Below are 19,193 nucleotides of genomic sequence, written 5' to 3' on the forward strand. Positions count from 1 at the left end.
TCCCTTTCGGCATTTATTTGTTCATATTTCATCACCGGGCACAGCCCAATAGGAGAAGGTGTTAGCATGTCAAATATTTATGGACCTGTTATTTACAAGTTGAAGTTTTGACTTGTAATCCAGAATATCATACACCCCAGAAATTTTCCCACATTTTTTGCATTTAAAAAGCGTATAATTAGCAGAGCTGTGTAGTCTGTTGATTTGAGTTACATGAACATTCTTTCCCAACTCAAGGAAACATATTGAACAGTAATTGTAGGACAGGAACGGGCATTTGGTGCATTTTTACATGAAGGGGCAATTTCAATTCTTAATAGAAAACCGAAAAAAATTACCAATAAAATGCATCTTCTAACACATCAGAGAACTTTCTAGACAACAGAAGAGTGCATTAGGAATGCCAGGACTGAATTCAGAGCTCAATCCATCCATTTTAGCCCTTTGGAGACTGCCCTTCCTCTAGCTTCCATGGTCCAAATGTAATATTTGCCAGCTCAGCAGCTGCACGGGCAGCAGCTGATGCACGGTCTGCAGAGGCAATAGCAGCTCGAGCTCTCTCCAAGATGTCAGATGATTGTGATCTTGTCTCCTTAGAATCACTTACTTGTCCTGCATTGTAACTCTTAATCGAATGTTCAACTTCATCAGGACTAGACAATGACTTCTTGCTGGCCGTGTTGGGAGAGTGAAGGGCTTGGATTCCCTGTTGAATAGTCCTACTCGAAATAACATTTGGCTCACTGGTAGGTGGACATTGGAGAGAGCTTTGTATGGAGGGAGCTTGAGAAATTGCACCTCCACTGCATACTTGCTTTGAACCATCCTACAGACAACATCCATTTGATGAAGATAATAAAGCAATCAATACCAATGTTTAATAGAAGCTTGTTAGAATGGGCAAGCAGTTCACCATTATCACAACTACAACTAATATAGAATTGTATGACGACATATATCAGTTGACATGCAGCAATAATGCTAAGATCTGTGTTCAATTCCAACTTACACACGCACACAGAGATCAGGAGAAATGTATCACTACTTCAACTTCATTGTAATTGATGAAGGGGTAAGTGGAAGGAGGTTTTTCCTCCACTAAAGACCATTAGATCAATAATCCCTGCATGCTAAAACTTCTCGCTTTTCTTCTTTGGCTGAAAAGGAGATTTAGGCTTGACCATTTATTGCATACAACACACAACAGTAATAACAATAGAAAATTTCAAATAGCGCTCATACTTCTATATGATCCATGTTTTCCCTTTGGACCATATCTAGCACACATCCGACCTAGCTATCAGCAAGGCTAAAACAATTATCATGATGAGAATGACTTTGACCCAACTTTTTTTTTTTTTCATGTTTTTTAAGATGGTGGGAAATCTATGAAAAAAGCAATGGCAATCAAAATTTAGAATGTGCAGAATCAATCCATCATGATGATATTAGGAATTAACTTACCTAACAAAACCACAGCAACTATGATATTAGTGTCTGGTTATGAAACAAATAACATCAGAAAATTCAACAAGACCTAAATCAAAGAAAGGAAGCAGGGAAGAAGAGGAAAAAAAACAGCATTGGAAAAATACCAGCAAGTCCTCGTGTTTTTTGCTGAATTCTGCTTCAGTGTTAGAAGAATCCCATTCCAGATTGTACTCCTGAGCGATTTCCTTCAATTGCTTTAGCTTTGCTTCTCCAGTTGGAGTGCTTACTGAAAGCTTTTCTATTATCTGTAAAAAAGCAGAAATAATCAAAATGGATCAAGTTAGAATGCCATTCCTGCAGACAAATCAGGAGGCAAAAAATTCTAGAAATGCTTGAGCAGTTAACTGCACGGTTGACGCTTGTATCAGGACGCAGCTCAGAGGCAGCCAATATGAACTCCTTCCCATATTTTGCAGCAAACAAGTTCTTGATCTGCAATAAATCTGGCACATCTGAGCATCTGGGAGCAGCAAAAATTATACTAGCAACAGCTTCTCGCAATTCTGTAGGGCACTCCCTGTTATGAGGAAAGAGACAGTCACAACATTGAGCTGCATAAATCTTATTAAAACCAAGTTTTGGGCTTGCACATACTTTTCTACAAAAATATATTCTGAAATGCCACCTGATCAATGCCAACCAGAATATCCTTCAAACTTACAATGTTATCAGACTTGTGCTCACAATATTTACAACCACGATGAAAAAGCAAGGGGGGAACAGCCTTACTTGAGATTTTAAAATGGGCGCAGAACATTGCCCTAGGAAGTATGTATATAGTTATTCAAAAAGTGTTATGAATATTGGGAAAGCAGCTCTAGAGTATAGCTTCTATGCATCCCAAATAAACTTCATTACATAATGGTGCTGAATTATCATTTAAAAAAAATACTTATTCTGCAACATTGTTTTTGGGCACTTGTGATTCTGTTTAAGAATGATAACTGATCTATATGAAACTGTGTTTTTGAAAAAAGGTAAAATAAAATAAAACTATCAGAAAATCACCTAACCTTGAGCTCTTTCACAAAGAGAAATATTTGCTGATTTTACTCCATATTAGTATGTGGAAATGTAAAAGCATGCATGCCAGTTTTTATGTTTCAACCTCACTTGTTTCTCTTATCAAGACACTCTTTACCTTCTTCCTAGCAATGGTTAGGATGAAAAATGCTATGAGCAGTAACAGTTAGAGATGCCAACCGAAGTCATGAGACGCTCACATAATGTCAAAGGAAGCAACTTTTGTGTAAAAGGAAACATGAAATAGCAAAACTCTTAACAGCTATAGCAAGAACAAAGGAAAGGAAATATGTAACAGCAGCTTTTGGGGCAAGTCCAGTGGCCAGCCTCTCCATAATTAGGGATTGTAATTCAGAGTGGATAACTTTTGCAGCTTGAGAGCTAATTATCAGCAGGATGGTGGACATTGAATAGTCCTACTCTTAAGAATAGAACCATGGCAAAAAGGAGCATGCAAATAGATGATGGGAAAGTAAATATGAGGTACAGGCATACAAAGATGCTTTATGACATAAATAGAGACAACAAATTGAATGAATATTGAATGACATCAGAAATTCAAAAATAACATTTCTCCCTATGGTAGAAAAAATCTACTGAGATTTTTTTTTTTTTTCTTATATTTTCAAGTAAATGCATACATGTACAGCCAAAGGTTTCAAAACCCTTATAACTACATCTACTTCAATATGAATAGTGTGTTTAGTTTCTGCGAATGGTGAAGTTTGCTTACCAAATAGTTTTATAAATTCAACTTATAATACAATATGTAGTAGCACATATAATGACATTTAATTATAGTATATGAAAGTTTAAATATGTTAGAGCTCGGAGGGAAACTGCTTATACCGCATATCCATGTCTACAACCAAAAAATGTGAGAAAACAAAAAAAAAATCATCACTTTATCAGAAACCTCAGCAAGACATATGGTCCCATAGAGCTTAGGGTGTCAAATCTCATGAAAGACAAAGAATGTCAAATGTTATCTTCAATGAACAACACAATCCTGGTAATCAATGGATTTACCTCTGAGTTTCAAGAATAGGAACACGTGCGAGAACAAATTCACAAAACAGCTCCAGAATCTCATATGCAGCCCATATGTTTTGTTCTCGTATAACATGCTCCACCTAAGAAAGATATGCACAAATGGTAAACAAGACAATCAGATTTTGAAAGAGAATCCCAGTTAATTGAAGTCAATATCATGAAGTTGAAGGGGTACCCGTATTCGAGCTATTGCTTCTTGGCCTGTCTGCAGAAATTGAGCTATCTCCTTGCGCATCTGTTTAAGATGCAAACTTCTCTTGTTTTGCAGCAATTTAATGCGAGAGATTGCCAAATTCAAGCACGTTTTGCTACAAAACCACCCACAAATTTTAAAATACACAGACAAACATATTTTGATATGCATTCACTCAATTTTAGAGCAGAAAATTGCAAATTTTTTCGTTAATTTAAATGTTGAAATTTAAAACAATCAATTTTGACAATTTACTCGACATTGTGACCACCTTTCTGGAGACGTTAGAATTCCAATTAAAGCAAATTTCAAAAATAAAGTATGCATAAAGAATTGAGATTTTTGCCAAAATCGCTAATGGGTATCTGGTGGAAATGAGCCTCTCTCAGAAATGCCAAAATTTTACATGGATTTGAAAGTTAAAGACACTATAAATTAATTTACAAAAATTATTAGCAGATAACAGAAATTGAACTATAATAAAACGAAAATCCACAAATCAAGTTCTTAAATCTTCTCCATCAGATACAGTTCCATTCAGTTTCCAAGAAAAAGGTGGGAACAGAAAATAAACAAAAATTTTCAACCTTAGATCTGCCACTACTTTGGAACTCAGAAAACAAAAACCTCAGCTCAACTAAACCTAATACCAATATTTGGGTTGGCTTTGATGAATTTTTTCATTTCCTGAAAACCAGAAATACAGAATTTCATCCATTTGTTTTCCTTGGTTTCCTGGCAATCAAAAGGAAGGTGAAAGAAAGGAAAATTAAAATGAGAGAAAAGGGAAATACAACTGACCATTTCGCGCCAAGAATTCCTCTGTTGAAGAGCTGATTCAGGAGTGACATCGAAGCGTCTGTATGTAATTCAAGATCGATCCTTCTGTGTATGATCGATCTCTATGGAAGGGGGGGTCAGCCTCAGCATACGATACAGTCGCTTTGCGAGTAAAAATGCCTTTTGGCGTCTTTTTCACAAATTAGAAAAACGCGTTTCGAGGCGAAAACAAGTTTTGGCTTCCGTCTCAAGCGGTCAAGCCCGTTTCGACTCCACTACAAACGACGTCGCATAACTCCCTCGTCAGTTTCTCCGTTCTTCCCTTCTAGTGAAGCACAAGCATTGAACTTTCTCCGTTGGGCCGCTCCTCTGCCTGTGGAACAAGAGTTTCTCCGTCCTTAAAAGCAACATCGTATTCATATCCATCACCGTCCCATGTGGACCTCTCCTTCTTCTTTGGCTCTCTGCAACTTGAAAGCCTATATTAAGAAATATACAACTTACAACTTGCAAGAACACCACGGTGCCTGTTTTTGCAAACAACCAATACTTCGAAATTTGTTTTTCGAGTTTTGTTTTTTTTTTTTTTTTTAATAAAACATAGTATTTTCGAAAATAGATTAAAAAAAACAGTTTTTTTTTGTAATATTTTATACATCAAAAATCTATTTCAAAATATAAATGTTTTCAGTCTGTTTTTAATACTTTTAAGCATATTTTTAAAAATAATTTTTATATTTAAGATTTCATTTTTAATTATTCCTTATGTTTTATATAATTATTTTTTAAAATAAAAACAACGAAAAATAATTAAAAAATATTGTCAAAAATACTTTATTTTTTACTTTTAAAAATAAAAAAATAAAAAACAATTTTTTAGTTACCAAACATCTTTTCACATTTCTTTGTTTCGAAACACAGAAAACTGTCGTAACTAAACAAAGCCTTCTTTTCATAATTTTTTTGTAGCCAAACACGCACGTAGTCTCACTGCTCAACTCCTTTGCTCCATAGCAGCCAGCAAAAGGAAATGAAAAAACGCAACTCAAACGGACAACCTGCGAGATGCTATTCATTTGCTGGAAAGAAGTAACTGAAGAAAGAACTGTGCGAAAAAAGACGCATGTCTGTGCACAGTTGTATTGTTTAATTTCCCAGTTAGCTGCATAACATTCACAGAAAAAAATTCCTTTTTATTGAGAAATACAGCCAGTTCCTGGGTTGGGAGTTTACAAGGGCTCAATAAAAGCCAAAGGCAAAGGAATGAAAGATTTGGAACATCACATCTTTAGGGATTCAAGCTACACTGGACTAAGGAATAAAAAATCTGAATCAGTTTTCCCCTCCAGATGAGGGAACTTTGATGTTAAGGGAGCCTCTATTTAAGGAGCAGTGGGAATCAAGCCATGCAATAATATCTCTGAGGACTGTAAATATTCTATCATCAGGTTCCCCTTCCAGAATGCAGTGATAACCTTCTTCATAAAGCTTCAAGGTTTTATCTTTACTAGAAGCCTTCTCATAAAGGAACTGGCTCACTAGTGGATCCGTCACCTTATCTGCAGCTCCATGAAGAATCAGCAATGGCGATGAAACCTGCAATACCTCTAAAAATAGTAATTCTTTGTCCAAATGAGAAAAGAAAAGAAAAATGAATGTATGCATAACTGAGGTAATAAGCATGCAATAATTCTTTCTTCTGGAGAAACTGACCTTCTCCAATTGCATCTCAATATCACTTGTGGCCTCTAACAGCTCCACAGCAGTCCTTAGTCGCATTTGATCATTGTACGAGATCACATTGTAGGCAGCCTAACATAAAAGAAAGGAAGAACTATAATTCATGTCTTTTTAACCCAGAAATCTAAAACTCGACAACTAAATCAAACCAGTGAACTTGTGGTTTTTGGTTTTGCCTGAATCTAGAGGCAGCTTCTTCTGGTTGTCAGTTGCCATGAGTTTTTTGCCATTGCCTTTTCCATCATTACAACAGGAACTAACTTTTTTGGGACTTTGGGGAGTTGTCATCCATTTGTAAAGAGAGAAGAGAAGTCAACAATACAAAAGTAACTTTTAATTGTAGCAGCATGTTAAGAGTGGGAGGACAGAGAACTTGATAAATGAAACATATAAAACTAGGGAGTTTTACTATGAGGATCATAGATTTAAAAGTGCTAGTGATAGTATGATGATGGTTATTGTCCATGAGGTGATCAATCCAATTAGGATTACCAGTTGATCAAGGCATAACTAGCATAAAGGTATGAGAAGTTCTGAGTGATAATGGAGTTCAACCTATCTCCTGGGAAGCCTCAGCCCAAGTATGTCAGGTGATATCCAACAAACTTTACCGACAGTTTAAAGGAATGCGGCAAGCTTGTGAAGAAGAATCTATTAGAAAGAATGGAATAAGATCTGTTTAAGATAGGTGATGCTCTATTTTCTGAACAGATGGCTTGAATCACTTCTCTGGATGCACAAAAGCATAAATTCCACAGATTGTATATAGACAAGTCATGTCTCCGAGTCTATCCGAAAGGCAATTTGGAGCAACTATTTGGAAATCTAATCATTTCTCATCAATGGCTTCTCTGGTGAATATCAAAACAGGATCTGTCTAAACACAATAGGAGTTATTTGAACTCTTCATTTAAACCATAAACTCATTGAAAAAAAATAAAAAATGAATCTTCTTCTCAATTTTGAAGAGTGTTGTTTCCTTAACAAGTGGGCTGGAGCAAATACAAACATAAATTCTTTATGAAGTAGCAAGGAGTAAATATAATCAATGAATAATTAGCTAAAGAAACAAAAATATCTCCTGATAGATGAGAGTCTTCTACCAATTAACTTAGCCCATTAGACATAAAACTTTGGTCAACCATGTTCTACATGCCAAGGACATATAGGATTATGTACTTAACCAAAGAATTAAATTTAAGTGCAATCCCTCTGCTCTCATCCAGTTTATTGTTGACAACTAGCAAGCTCACAGAGGGCTTGATCCTTTTATTTTTTTCACTTCTCCCCTTTTTCTTGCCCTAGGCTGAGGTGCTTTACAAGTTTTGATCACAACAGAGGCTTATTACACCTCTGAATGTGAAAGATGTGTAAGTGGCTCTCTAGACCATATTGATGTAAAGTACCAGCTCCTTCTGCCATTACAATGCCATGCAAGCGCACAAATGTCAAAAAGAGTAGACACAGAACGAACCATTTTCCTTTTCCTCGAATCTCTGAATGCTAGCTCAGCTAGATCTTTCTGTGGGAAAAGCTTGGCCTTGGGCATAGCTTTAGACAACAGAGTCAATACCTTCAGCACTGCTGGTGGGGGTGTCACATCTTCTGCAATCTTGGCACAACTCAGAGTCAGCAAGTTTTTCTTTGGCTAAGCGAAAGTTTATTGCTTCATATACAAAAATTGAATCATAAAACTTGGCTGAAGCAGGGAATAGAAAAACTCAATCTTAGTGTTAATTCATTTTATAGAGGGGAAGACAGCAATATGATTGTCATCCTCTCACCATCATGTGGTAAAATGTAAAGGAACAAGCATAACATATTTTTTGAGCATTAAAAAAAAAAAAAAAAAAGGAAAATTCATGTGGTGCAGGATTTATACTACACTGGAGTTAACCGAATTGATGTGGTAAAATGTATTGGAACATGCATACCACATTTGATGAACGTTAAGAAAATCAGAAAATCCACGTGGTGCAGGATTTTATAATACACTGGAGTAGTTGAATTGATGTGGATCTTCCATAAGCTGATTTTTCAGGTTGCTCTCTCCTGAAGGCACTTCTACATAAGATCTCTCAACCTCATATCAAAACCTTATTTCAGGTATTTGTTCCCTTAAAATAAAAACTGTGTTTTTTTTCAGCATATGGATATAAAGATGGATGATTTTATATTGGTGCGTTATGCTATAAGAAAGAAAATTGCTTCACAATCCCTGTTTTTCACCGTAGAGCACTATTGAAACAACAAACATGCCACATTTTATTTATCTTTTGATAAGCTAACATGTCATATGCTAAATTCTTAATACTCAGGACATGCATGACCTAGAGCAAGTGAAACTGAGATTTATCTATCTATAATTCCATGTTTTGAGCCACCACAAGTCTGTTTTTCAAATCAAGAAGAAATGAACTTTTCAAACAAAGAGATTCATATGAGTTCATTGGGGAAGAAAAATCCAAATAAAACATTTCCATATAATTAGATTTTCATAAGATGATCACAAAAATATCAAGCTTTGTCATCAAATGTTTTGCAATCAAGTAACAGCATATCCATAATATGAGCACTCTGCAGAGATCAGTATGATCGATGAATGGGCGGCAAAACCCAAAAAGGAACAATTTGGAAATAAATGCTCCTGCAAGTACTTAAAAGTCACCACCAATACCTAACAGGACCAAGGAAAGCCAACTGAGATGACCCAACCATGAGCAATTAATAAATCATTGCCCCAATAGGTATGAATGATATGGTTCAAATAGATAAGCCATACAAGTGCAAGAAAAAATGAAATAGACATGGCTTTGTTAAATTTGATTATTTTTGTTAGAGCATGATGCACATTGTTATTGCAGCTACTGCAGTCTGTGCCTTGAGCCGCCTACTTGTGGGTATGAAGCCACATATGAGGGGGGCGATAGAGTATGACATACATTATAGGTCCAAATCATAATAGCTTAAGCCTGTAGAGAATTTGACAACTTGATGATTTTGATATTCCAATTGAGCATCAAGGACTCAAGATAGGCACAACTTAAAATTTCAAACAGAAAAATTATAATAGAAAGTCAAAATGAATAAGAATAATAAATTCATCTAATTATAAAAACCTTGGAATGATGCAAACATTCAAGTTGTTAAAGTTAGGAACAAAATAAGGAAAAAGAAATGCATTGATGGCTCAACAGTTAAAATTATGGGCTTTCCATATGACCACAAATAAAGTAGGTGCAAGGATGGAATTACTTTACACATTGGGGCTACAAGAATCACTCCATCCCATCCACTTGGTTCCTTTAGATGAGCTTTGAGAGTAACAGCTCCTCCCATTGATTGCCCCAATATAAAGTGAGGCAACCCTCTCAATTCTGGTCTTCCTACCAGTCATAAATGAACAAGATCAGGAACAGCATTTGATATGCTAAGTCAATAGATGGAATAATGTACAAGCAAGATTATAGTGATGTGATTATGATAACAGGCAGTACTTGAATACCATACCTTTGATTTTTGTATAATGGTCAATAACATCATCAACTAGCTCATCAAAGCTTGAGATATAACCGTGTAATCCGTCAGATAGACCAAAACCTGGATAGTCCAAAGCATATACAGCATACCCAGAAGCGGCAATTTGCTTCGCAATACCTGAAGATCCAAATTCTCCATACAATAATGTTATTACACAAATTTTAAACTTGAATACTGGAGTGAACAATTTTTTCTCTCATTTTTGTTTGCGTTGCTAATCTTTGGAAGTAGGGAAGGAAGTTGTTTCTAAAACAACAGAATATGATTCAAATTAGCTTCAATAATCATTTTAGTCATTCAATTTAGAATGTCCTTCCCTCACCTTATAACATTCTTTTGCTCCTCATTTCCAATATTTGTGTGTAGGAAACCACTGCCAATTATGATGGTGCTCTGCATCTATCATTATATTGGACTCTTTCACCTTTCTTTAACCAATAACTACACTCCACCCCTCACCCAAAAAAAAAAAAAGGGCAAAGAGGTTGTCAATCTCCCAAAACTTTTCATTTGTCATCCTGATCTCCTAACTCTTGCTCAGGTTTGAGTTTGAGGCCGCCATCAAGTCCTGAAACCCAACACTCACTAGGGGAAGAAATGCCAGAAATTTATCGTGATAGCCACCAAGTCTCACCACTAATCTAAACGATCAGCAGGGAATGTGTGAAAGACTCCAAATATGAGTTGAATGAAGTGGAGTATACCAGCTGGCACCAAGTTCACCAGCTCATCCACTGGAAACTGGACTAATGTCCATAGGGATCAGATCTTGATGACTACAAGGGCAATCTCCTAGCATGAACTCTAGCACACAGTAATCTGACCAATGACAACCAAAAAAGAACCAAGTCACTCATCTCACATTTTCTGTATTCTTATTTAGTTACTCATTAGGTTATTCATTTATGTATGAGTTGAATGAAGTGGAGTATACCAGCTGGCACCAAGTTCACCAGCTCATCCACTGGAAACTGGACTAATGTCCATAGGGATCGGATCTTGATGACTACAAGGGCAATCTCTGAGCATGAACTCTAGCATACGGTAATCTGACCAATGACAACCAAAAAGGAACTAAGTCACTCATATCACATTTTCTGTATTCTTATTTAGTTACTCATTAGGTTATTCATTTGTGTCTGGAAGTTTATCCTTGTGGTGGTCACAGTAGTTTACTTTTGGATTGGGTTGAATTGGTGAACAGTGAACTTGGTGGTCATGGGTGTGTTTCCCTTCAATCAATATGCACCTGGAACAATTTGCAAATTCCCAAGATGACTCTTTCAAAGTGTTTGTGGTGAAAACACTGAATCTTTTTGAAGAACTCAACTCTATTTTCGGCATATATACAATAGATTGTATGCCTGGTTTCACAATTCTCTCAGCTTAAACTCCATCTAGCAGGAATCAGCTCAGACAAGTGTTTTAGAGGTTAGGACAGAATTGTGAAGCTTGAAACTCCATCTACTGATAATTTTCTTGAAGGAAAAGATCAGGGCAGTAGGTAGCGGTCATCCTTACAAAAATCTTAGAAGGTGAGAGGGAATGATTGATTTGAGTCAACTGCATCAGACTTCAATAATCATTGGTTTGGCATTTACACCTCCCTTCCCATCCTGAGGTTGAAAACTATAAAGATCTGTTCTGAAAGCTTCTCCACTGCCTCTTTTAATAGTTTTAGGTTTGAAGCACCAGTGATTAATTCGAAAAGAAATTACATAAGAGATGTGCAGAATCACTAACCTTCAAAGAAGAAAGTGCAAGTGTCACCATATCCATGGCAGAAACACAAGGAGCCTTTCGTTCGAATTCCCGGTTTAGGCAACCAGCATTTGCTGAAAATTTCCAAGCCCCTTGAATTCTTTTCATACCACTGCAAGACTTGATAACAATTATCAGAATGGTTTATGCTTTACATTGTTTTTATTTCCTAAAAATAAAGAGACTCAAGTCAGCCAGCCCAAAATGTTGTATGGGCAGCGGAAGAGAAAAGAAACGACAATCCTCCATCTTCTCGTTTATTTACCTTACGACTCAAGAAATAGAAAAACCCCCGGGGAGTCAAGTGATTTGAATTTTCAACTTATTTTCCTTCCCAACCCTACAATTTCTTAGCAACCAAATAAAGCATTAATTGCTCTCTGTTTACTACAGATTCTCGGTCACTTAACAAAGCAGAGTATTGATTTCTCTTCTTTTCTTTTCCCACGTTATTTCAGCAACCCAAACAGAGCATTTCAAGAGAAAAAAGCACAAAACAGTTTCAGCGGTAGCATTGCTTACCTCCTCAGTTCTGATCCCAGTAGGAGCGATCTACTCGCCAATTCACGTCAAAAATAGAAATAAAAAAGATCAGTTGCTCGTATCTTAGAAAAAAATCTAAACAAATTGGCGAACACAGATCAAATAGCTGCTAAAAGCGAGTACCTTGAACAAGCAATGGTCCAGCTGTTGCTGCACGTCCAGAAAAGCGGATCGAACCCGCCTGCGAGCGGATGCAGAGTCCAAGCTCTGTGAAGCGATCGCATTCATCTCTTCGCTGACACCTTCAATCGATGACCTTTTCTTGGCGGTGATCAGGACACGAGTTTTGGGGACGGAAACAATCGGGGTGGGTTTCAGTTTTGGGCGGAGAATAATGGGCAAGTGATGGTATGGCCGAACTTTGAGGGGAGTACCAAGTGCCCGGCAAAAGAGATGGAGTTCCGATGATCGGAATCTGGAGGACATGGAAAGTTCCATGGCTTTACACTGTTTTTTCAAGTAAGCTGTGCCTATGGGGAAAAGCCGACAAGGAAGGAGTTAGCTAGCAGTAAGTTGTAGCCTGTAGGAGCTAGGAACAAGACCACGGTTGAGTGGACCATACCTGTACCAAAACCAGTACCAAGCCAAGTTCGGTTTGGGTTCGTCCATCCATCGCATTTACTAGAAACGTGTAAGGAAAGCATTTGGAGTTTTGGGTCAAAATGACCCATTTATTAAAAAAAATATAAGATCTCACCACTTTTTCATGATAAGCCTTAGTTGCCGCTTCATTTTTAAACTAAAGTTTTAATTGATGCTTTATTTTTAAACTGAAGCCACAATTATCACATGAGATTTCATTTTTAAACTAAAATCACAGTTGTTAATTAAGGTTTTAGTTAAAAAATTTTAAATTAAAAATTTAATTAAAAATTATTAAATTATAATTTATTATTAAAATTTTAAAAATATACTTAAATAATAAATTATTTATATTTAAACTTAAGAATCTAATATTACTTCAACAAATATAAATTGATAAATATAAGATATTATAAATAAATATTTTATTTATTAATAAATTAATAATCTTAAAATGATAAACTTATATAACATATAAATAATATGTAAAATTGTATTATTGATTAATTTAAGATATTTAATTTCTTGTTTTTTAAAATATTAATTTATTTATATTATGAAAAATTTATCTTTATCAAAATAATAGTATACTTTTAAGCTGCAATTGTTAATTGAGATTTCAATTATAGTTTTTTTTTTTACTTTCAAATTTAATTGTAATTTAATAGTGAAATCTCAGTTAGCAACTGCAACTTAAAAGTATACTATTATTTATAAATTTTTCATAATACAAATAAATTAATATCTTAAAAAACAAAAAATTAAATATCTTAAATTAATAAATTATATAATTTTATATACTATTTATATGTTATATAGGTTTATTATTTTAAGGTTATTAATTTATTAATAAATAAAATATTCATTTATAATATCTTATATTTATCAATTTATGTTTGTTGAAGTAATATTAGATTATTAAGTTTAAATATAAATAATTTATTATTTAAGTATATTTTTAAATTTTCAATCATAAATTATAATTTATTAAATTTTAAATTAAAAAAATAACTAAAACCTTAATTGGCAACTGTGACTTTAGTTTAAAAATAAAGCCTCAATTGACAATTGTGACTTTAGTTTAAAAATGAAACCTTAGTTCTTAATTGAGACTTTAGTTTAAAAATGAAACCTTAGTTGACAATTACGACTTCAATTAAAAAATGAAGTATCAGTTGCCAATTGAGGCTTTAACTAAAATGATGAAATTTTTTTTTTTTTTTAATGACATGACACATACATGATATCAAATAAGCCAATTTGAACATAAATTTCAAAAAATAGTTAGATCTTATATATTTTTTTTAATAAATGGGTCATTTTGACCCAAAACTCAAGCATTTGACTCGGAGTTCAACAGTCACTCTCCATTGGCTCTGGCTCTAAAACACTAGTACAACAAAATGCACCTAGTCCACACGAAACAACTAACTAGTTAGCAAACAACTTCTTTCCTTGCCTTTTTCCCTAGAATTAAAAAATGGTTTTAAAATTAATAAATTATTTTTACATATTTTCTAAAATTTATTTTGTTTATTTTTTATATAAAGATTAAATAATTTAAAACTAAAAAAGCTTTTAATATTTTTTTATGATAATTCAAATATGAAAAAATAATTATTTTTTAACATTTTTTTCCCTTATTTCACCAGTTTTTTTTTTTTTTTTTTTTAAATTTTAGGCTATACAAATTTATGATAAGGTATTAAGGGTGAAATAGTAAAATCAAATTTTCAAAACCTATGTAAGAAGTTTTCATTTACTTGACATTAAAAAAAAAAAAAAAAAGAAACTTGTGATGAATATCTTGAAGTATCTAATAATCACCCTTTAGTCTCCCAAATTGAGTTGGTGTGTTTAATCATGAAGATTGAACTCCCTTCCATTTTTATTCCTTCTCAAAAATAAGCATGCTTCCTAAACCAAGCTCTGATCTCACTTGTTGAGAACTAGGGGATACTTGATTGAAGTGGGAAATATGGAAGAATGTGGGGGGGCACAGAGGCTGCACGGGCAGAGGACCTCATATTCACTTGTACCAATCCAATTTGTTCCACCACTACCACGATAACAATACAATCAAAACAATAATCACCCAAATGAAATATCAACGAGGTGACATCGTATGTATCTAACATAAAAAATCATAAAGAACCCTTCTTCCATTTCAACAGTAAACGAGAACACAGAGTCTTCACTAGCTTCTTTGAAATGGAGATCAGTGGAAATGCACTATATACAAAGAAAGAAACAGAGTGTACCACAAAGCCTACCTCAATGGTTGAAGGAGGAACCTCCACAAATCAAGTGGAAGGAAACTTCAAACTACTCACAAACAATCCCTGTTTTCTCTCTTTTTCACTTGTCGAACAGCTTCCCCAAAATCTGGTTCTTCAGCCTCTCAGGACAGCCCAAGCTGCAGCCTATATATATTGGGCTTGAAAGCCATCCGCTTAAGCAAAGCTCTCATGGGCTGAACCCATGTGGGCGTAGCCCAACAGGTGGAGGCCATCTTCGGCTTACTGCATTGAGGTGTTTGAGAGAGAACATGAGGGTATTTTGGTCATGGATTTTTGCTAAGAGTATGAACAGTTTTTAAAAATAATTCTTAGATTATCGGAAAAATAATTTCAAATCTAAAGAAAAAACAATATATAAATATTATTTATCTTATATTAAATTTAGTATATTATTTATAAATTAAATTTAGTAAATAAAATTAATTAATTTTATAATATATATTTATAATAATTGTATTATTGTATATATAAAATAAAGAATGAAAAAAAATTGATTTTTAAAGGTTTTTTTTTTTAAGCGAGAATTTCTCACTTTTGGTTTTTTTGTGGGGGTGGTGACTTTTGTGTGGGAATCGTCTCTTTTTTTTTAAAAAAAAAAAAATCATGGAAATTGTTTTTTTTTTTTTTTTTTTTTTAAAGTGAGAATTTATTTATTTATTTTTTTTTTTGTGGAAATGGATCTCTTTATTAGGTGTTTTTTTTTTTTTTTTAAATAAAATTTAAAGTGAGAATTTAATTTTTTATTTATTTATGAAAATAGTCTGTTTAAGAGACGATTTCTCACTTAATTCTCACTTTGTATTCTTTAAAATCGTTTCTTGAATAAATGATTTCTCACTTACAATTTCTTTTATCCCTCCTATCTGGACAAAATTACGACAGATTTGAAATTATTTTTTTTTCCTACTATGATAATTTTGGAATTATTTTTAAAAACTACAGTACTCTTATCAAAAATCATTTTGGTCATTTAGTCACTTTTGAATGAATTAAATTAATGAACCATTGTTATAAACTAAAATACTATTCCTAGCATATTTTAAAGACGAGGCACTACATCTTGCGATATGGAAAATTTTCTATTGAAGAAGGATATCAAGCCTTTCGATCCTCCTGGAGGCAAATCATGCTCTACTGAGATTGATTACGCTTTTGAAAGTTTACACGGAAGAATTTAGCTCTGCTTCATGTCATTTCCTACGATTTCTTGTCTGTATCCAGCGGATCACCAATACAAATAAATTCGATCCACCAATCCCCATTAAACTCAGTATTTTGTTCTCTCCACCTTCTTCACTTCTTATCTTCTCATTGTCTCCGGTTGTCCATTCATCTTTCTTCCAATCGAGACACCTTCTCCTTTTGATTATTTCTGCTAAAAATTGCGAACATTTCTCTGAAGCTAGCACCAAAGCCACCCCACAGGCTTCTTGAGGAGAGATTCATCTCACTTTTGCAGTCATGTAAGACCTCAAAACAAGTTCACCAAATTCAAGCCCAGATAATCGCCAACGGTTTCCAATACAACGAATACATCACCCCTAAATTGGTCACGATATGTGCGACACTGAAGAGAATGACTTACGCTCGCCAGTTGTTCGATCAAATTCCCGACCCCAATATTGCACTATGGAACTCGATGTTTCGTGGGTATGCCCAGAGCGAGTCGTACAGAGAAGTGGTATTTTTGTTTTTTCAGATGAAGGGTATGGACATACGGCCCAATTGCTTCACCTTCCCTGTTGTTCTGAAATCATGTGGGAAGATCAATGCATTGATTGAAGGAGAACAAGTGCATTGTTTCTTGATCAAGTGTGGTTTTAGGGGAAACCCGTTTGTGGGCACTACATTGATTGATATGTATTCGGCTGGTGGAACGGTTGGGGATGCTTACAAGATTTTCTGTGAAATGTTTGAGAGGAATGTAGTTGCATGGACTTCGATGATTAATGGGTATATTTTGTCTGCTGATCTGGTTTCCGCACGTCGCCTTTTTGACTTGGCGCCAGAGCGTGATGTTGTGCTGTGGAACATTATGGTTTCAGGGTACATTGAAGGTGGGGACATGGTTGAGGCGCGCAAGCTCTTCCATGAGATGCCAAATCGAGATGTGATGTTTTGGAACACTGTATTGAAGGGTTATGCTACCAATGGGAATGTTGAAGCTCTTGAGGGGCTGTTTGAAGAGATGCCGGAGAGAAACATTTTTTCTTGGAACGCATTGATTGGAGGGTATGCTCATAATGGCCTTTTCTTTGAAGTTTTAGGTTCCTTTAAAAGGATGTTGAGTGAGTCTGATGTGCCTCCTAATGATGCCACTCTTGTGACAGTGTTGTCTGCTTGTGCAAGATTAGGAGCTCTTGATTTGGGCAAGTGGGTACATGTATATGCAGAGAGTAGTGGGTTGAAGGGCAATGTTTATGTTGGGAATGCTTTGATGGATATGTATGCAAAATGTGGGATCATAGAAAATGCAATTTCAGTGTTCCGGGGCATGGACACAAAAGATTTGATCTCCTGGAACACCTTAATTGGAGGCTTAGCGATGCATAGCCGTGGGGCTGATGCCTTAAATTTGTTTTTTCAGATGAAGAATGCTGGACAAAAGCCAGATGGTATCACCTTCATAGGCATCTTGTGTGCTTGTACGCATATGGGTCTAGTTGAAGATGGGTTTGCATATTTTCAATCAATGGCCGATGATTATTTAATCATGCCTCAAATTGAGCATTATGGTTGTATGGTTGATATGCTAGCACGAGCAGGTCGTTTAGAACAGGCTATGGCTTTTGTCAGGAAGATGCCTGTGGAAGCTGATGGTGTCATATGGGCTGGTTTACTTGGGGCCTGTAGGATTTACAAGAATGTTGAGTTGGCCGAACTGGCTCTTCAACGGCTGATTGAACTCGAACCAAAAAACCCTGCAAATTATGTCATGTTGTCCAATATATATGGGGATGCTGGCAGATGGGAAGATGTGGCCCGGCTAAAAGTTGCAATGAGAGATACAGGGTTTAAAAAATTACCAGGGTGTAGTTTGATTGAGGTGAATGATGCTGTAGTTGAGTTCTATTCGTTAGATGAGCGGCATCCCCAGATAGAGGAAATATATGGAGTATTGAGGGGATTAGTGAAGGTTTTAAGATCCTTTGGGTATGTACCCGACCTTACAGGAGCTGGGCGAGGAACTTAAAGAAAGAGATCTTAACATTGTTGAGGCTTCATTTGGTGGTCGCATTTTGGTTCTGGGGTGTCCAAGAACACTATCAGGATTTGGGCTGCAACTCAAAGCAAGTTGAAGGAGGCTTCCCCAGCAAAAAGATCCATAACGTGTGCCAAAAAGTTCTTCTCCAGTATTGAAGATTGATAAAAAACAGTCAAGGATCTTACGGCACTGCCTAAATATTAGGCATCGGCAGCACGTACCCCGTATGCCATGAAAATGACGTAGATTTGCATACATTCATCTTCTTGACAGAAGTAGTTGTTCAGGAATATCGCATTTAGATAACATGCATCTTTTTGTTCATTAATCAAATATTTTATTGTTTGGATTATCATTCTTTTTCTGGTTGCATGATCTACACCTGAGACAATAGAATACTTAGCTGCAGCCAACGTGAGAATGCACCATGCTCTAAACCCAAACCCAAGCCCTGAGTGCTGTCATCATCATGACATGTTCATTTTCTGCAACTTCATGGGTCCACCCTTGATGCGCGGAAGACATCCATTTATTATGACTTCCTAGGAACTTAGTTACAACATAAATTCCAATTTTAGGATAGCATGAGAGTAATTTAAATATCACGTCTACCTCCCCAATCACATATATGTGGGATGGACTTGTTATCGCATGGTTGAGGAATCCCTTGATGAAATACAAACCAACACAGAACTTGATTGGGTCTATGCCATTCAAGTATGTGGAAACATATCAAAGGTGAAACAATGCACCGTATATCTTTTTTCAAATGTTCAATAATCGGGGACTCCAACTATCATGTCATCAACATAAAGTCGTCATGTAATCTATAGTCGAGAAAGGTTAGATATATTCAAGGGTTTGAAATTCCTTCAGAGAAAAAAGTTTGAAAAATGAATCAAACTTATATAACTTAATTTGCTTTAAGTTGATCAAGCTAGTACCCACAATGAGATAAGATACACATTAATGTGGAAGTAGT

General features: G+C 35.4%; 3 protein-coding genes across 4 annotated transcripts; 1 reads left to right on the plus strand and 2 right to left on the minus strand.

Moving 5' to 3' along the window:
• Nucleotides 1-127: 127 nt before the first annotated feature.
• Nucleotides 128-5,093, minus strand: LOC100261039 (uncharacterized). Of its 2 annotated transcripts, none has more exons than XM_002282660.4 (6): nucleotides 4,562-5,093; nucleotides 3,743-3,875; nucleotides 3,544-3,647; nucleotides 1,837-2,008; nucleotides 1,596-1,736; nucleotides 128-826 (listed from the first exon to the last, which is right to left on the minus strand). In XM_002282660.4, exons 1-6 carry the CDS (start codon nucleotides 4,609-4,611, stop codon nucleotides 437-439), a joined length of 990 nt encoding a protein of 329 aa, XP_002282696.1. In that variant the 5' UTR covers nucleotides 4,612-5,093; the 3' UTR covers nucleotides 128-436. The 2 variants fall into 2 exon arrangements, with proteins under 2 accessions (XP_002282696.1, XP_059594164.1); XM_059738181.1 differs by lacking the exon at nucleotides 4,562-5,093 and adding an exon at nucleotides 4,348-4,443.
• Nucleotides 5,094-5,712: 619 nt separating this feature from the next.
• On the minus strand, nucleotides 5,713-12,785 carry LOC100255956 (caffeoylshikimate esterase). Its single transcript, XM_002282666.4, has 9 exons — nucleotides 12,687-12,785; nucleotides 12,248-12,594; nucleotides 12,104-12,133; nucleotides 11,564-11,693; nucleotides 9,791-9,937; nucleotides 9,536-9,666; nucleotides 7,755-7,892; nucleotides 6,254-6,352; nucleotides 5,713-6,136 (listed from the first exon to the last, which is right to left on the minus strand). Exons 1-9 carry the CDS (start codon nucleotides 12,766-12,768, stop codon nucleotides 5,873-5,875), a joined length of 1,368 nt encoding a protein of 455 aa, XP_002282702.2. The 5' UTR covers nucleotides 12,769-12,785; the 3' UTR covers nucleotides 5,713-5,872.
• Nucleotides 12,786-16,027: 3,242 nt separating this feature from the next.
• On the plus strand, nucleotides 16,028-18,563 carry LOC100257772 (pentatricopeptide repeat-containing protein At1g08070, chloroplastic). Its single transcript, XM_010648734.3, has one exon. It carries the CDS (start codon nucleotides 16,583-16,585, stop codon nucleotides 18,197-18,199), a length of 1,617 nt encoding a protein of 538 aa, XP_010647036.1. The 5' UTR covers nucleotides 16,028-16,582; the 3' UTR covers nucleotides 18,200-18,563.
• Nucleotides 18,564-19,193: the final 630 nt, after the last annotated feature.

This window comes from Vitis vinifera, chromosome 1, assembly GCF_030704535.1.
Source record: "Vitis vinifera cultivar Pinot Noir 40024 chromosome 1, ASM3070453v1".
In the NCBI taxonomy this organism is placed as follows: Eukaryota; Viridiplantae; Streptophyta; class Magnoliopsida; order Vitales; family Vitaceae; genus Vitis; species Vitis vinifera.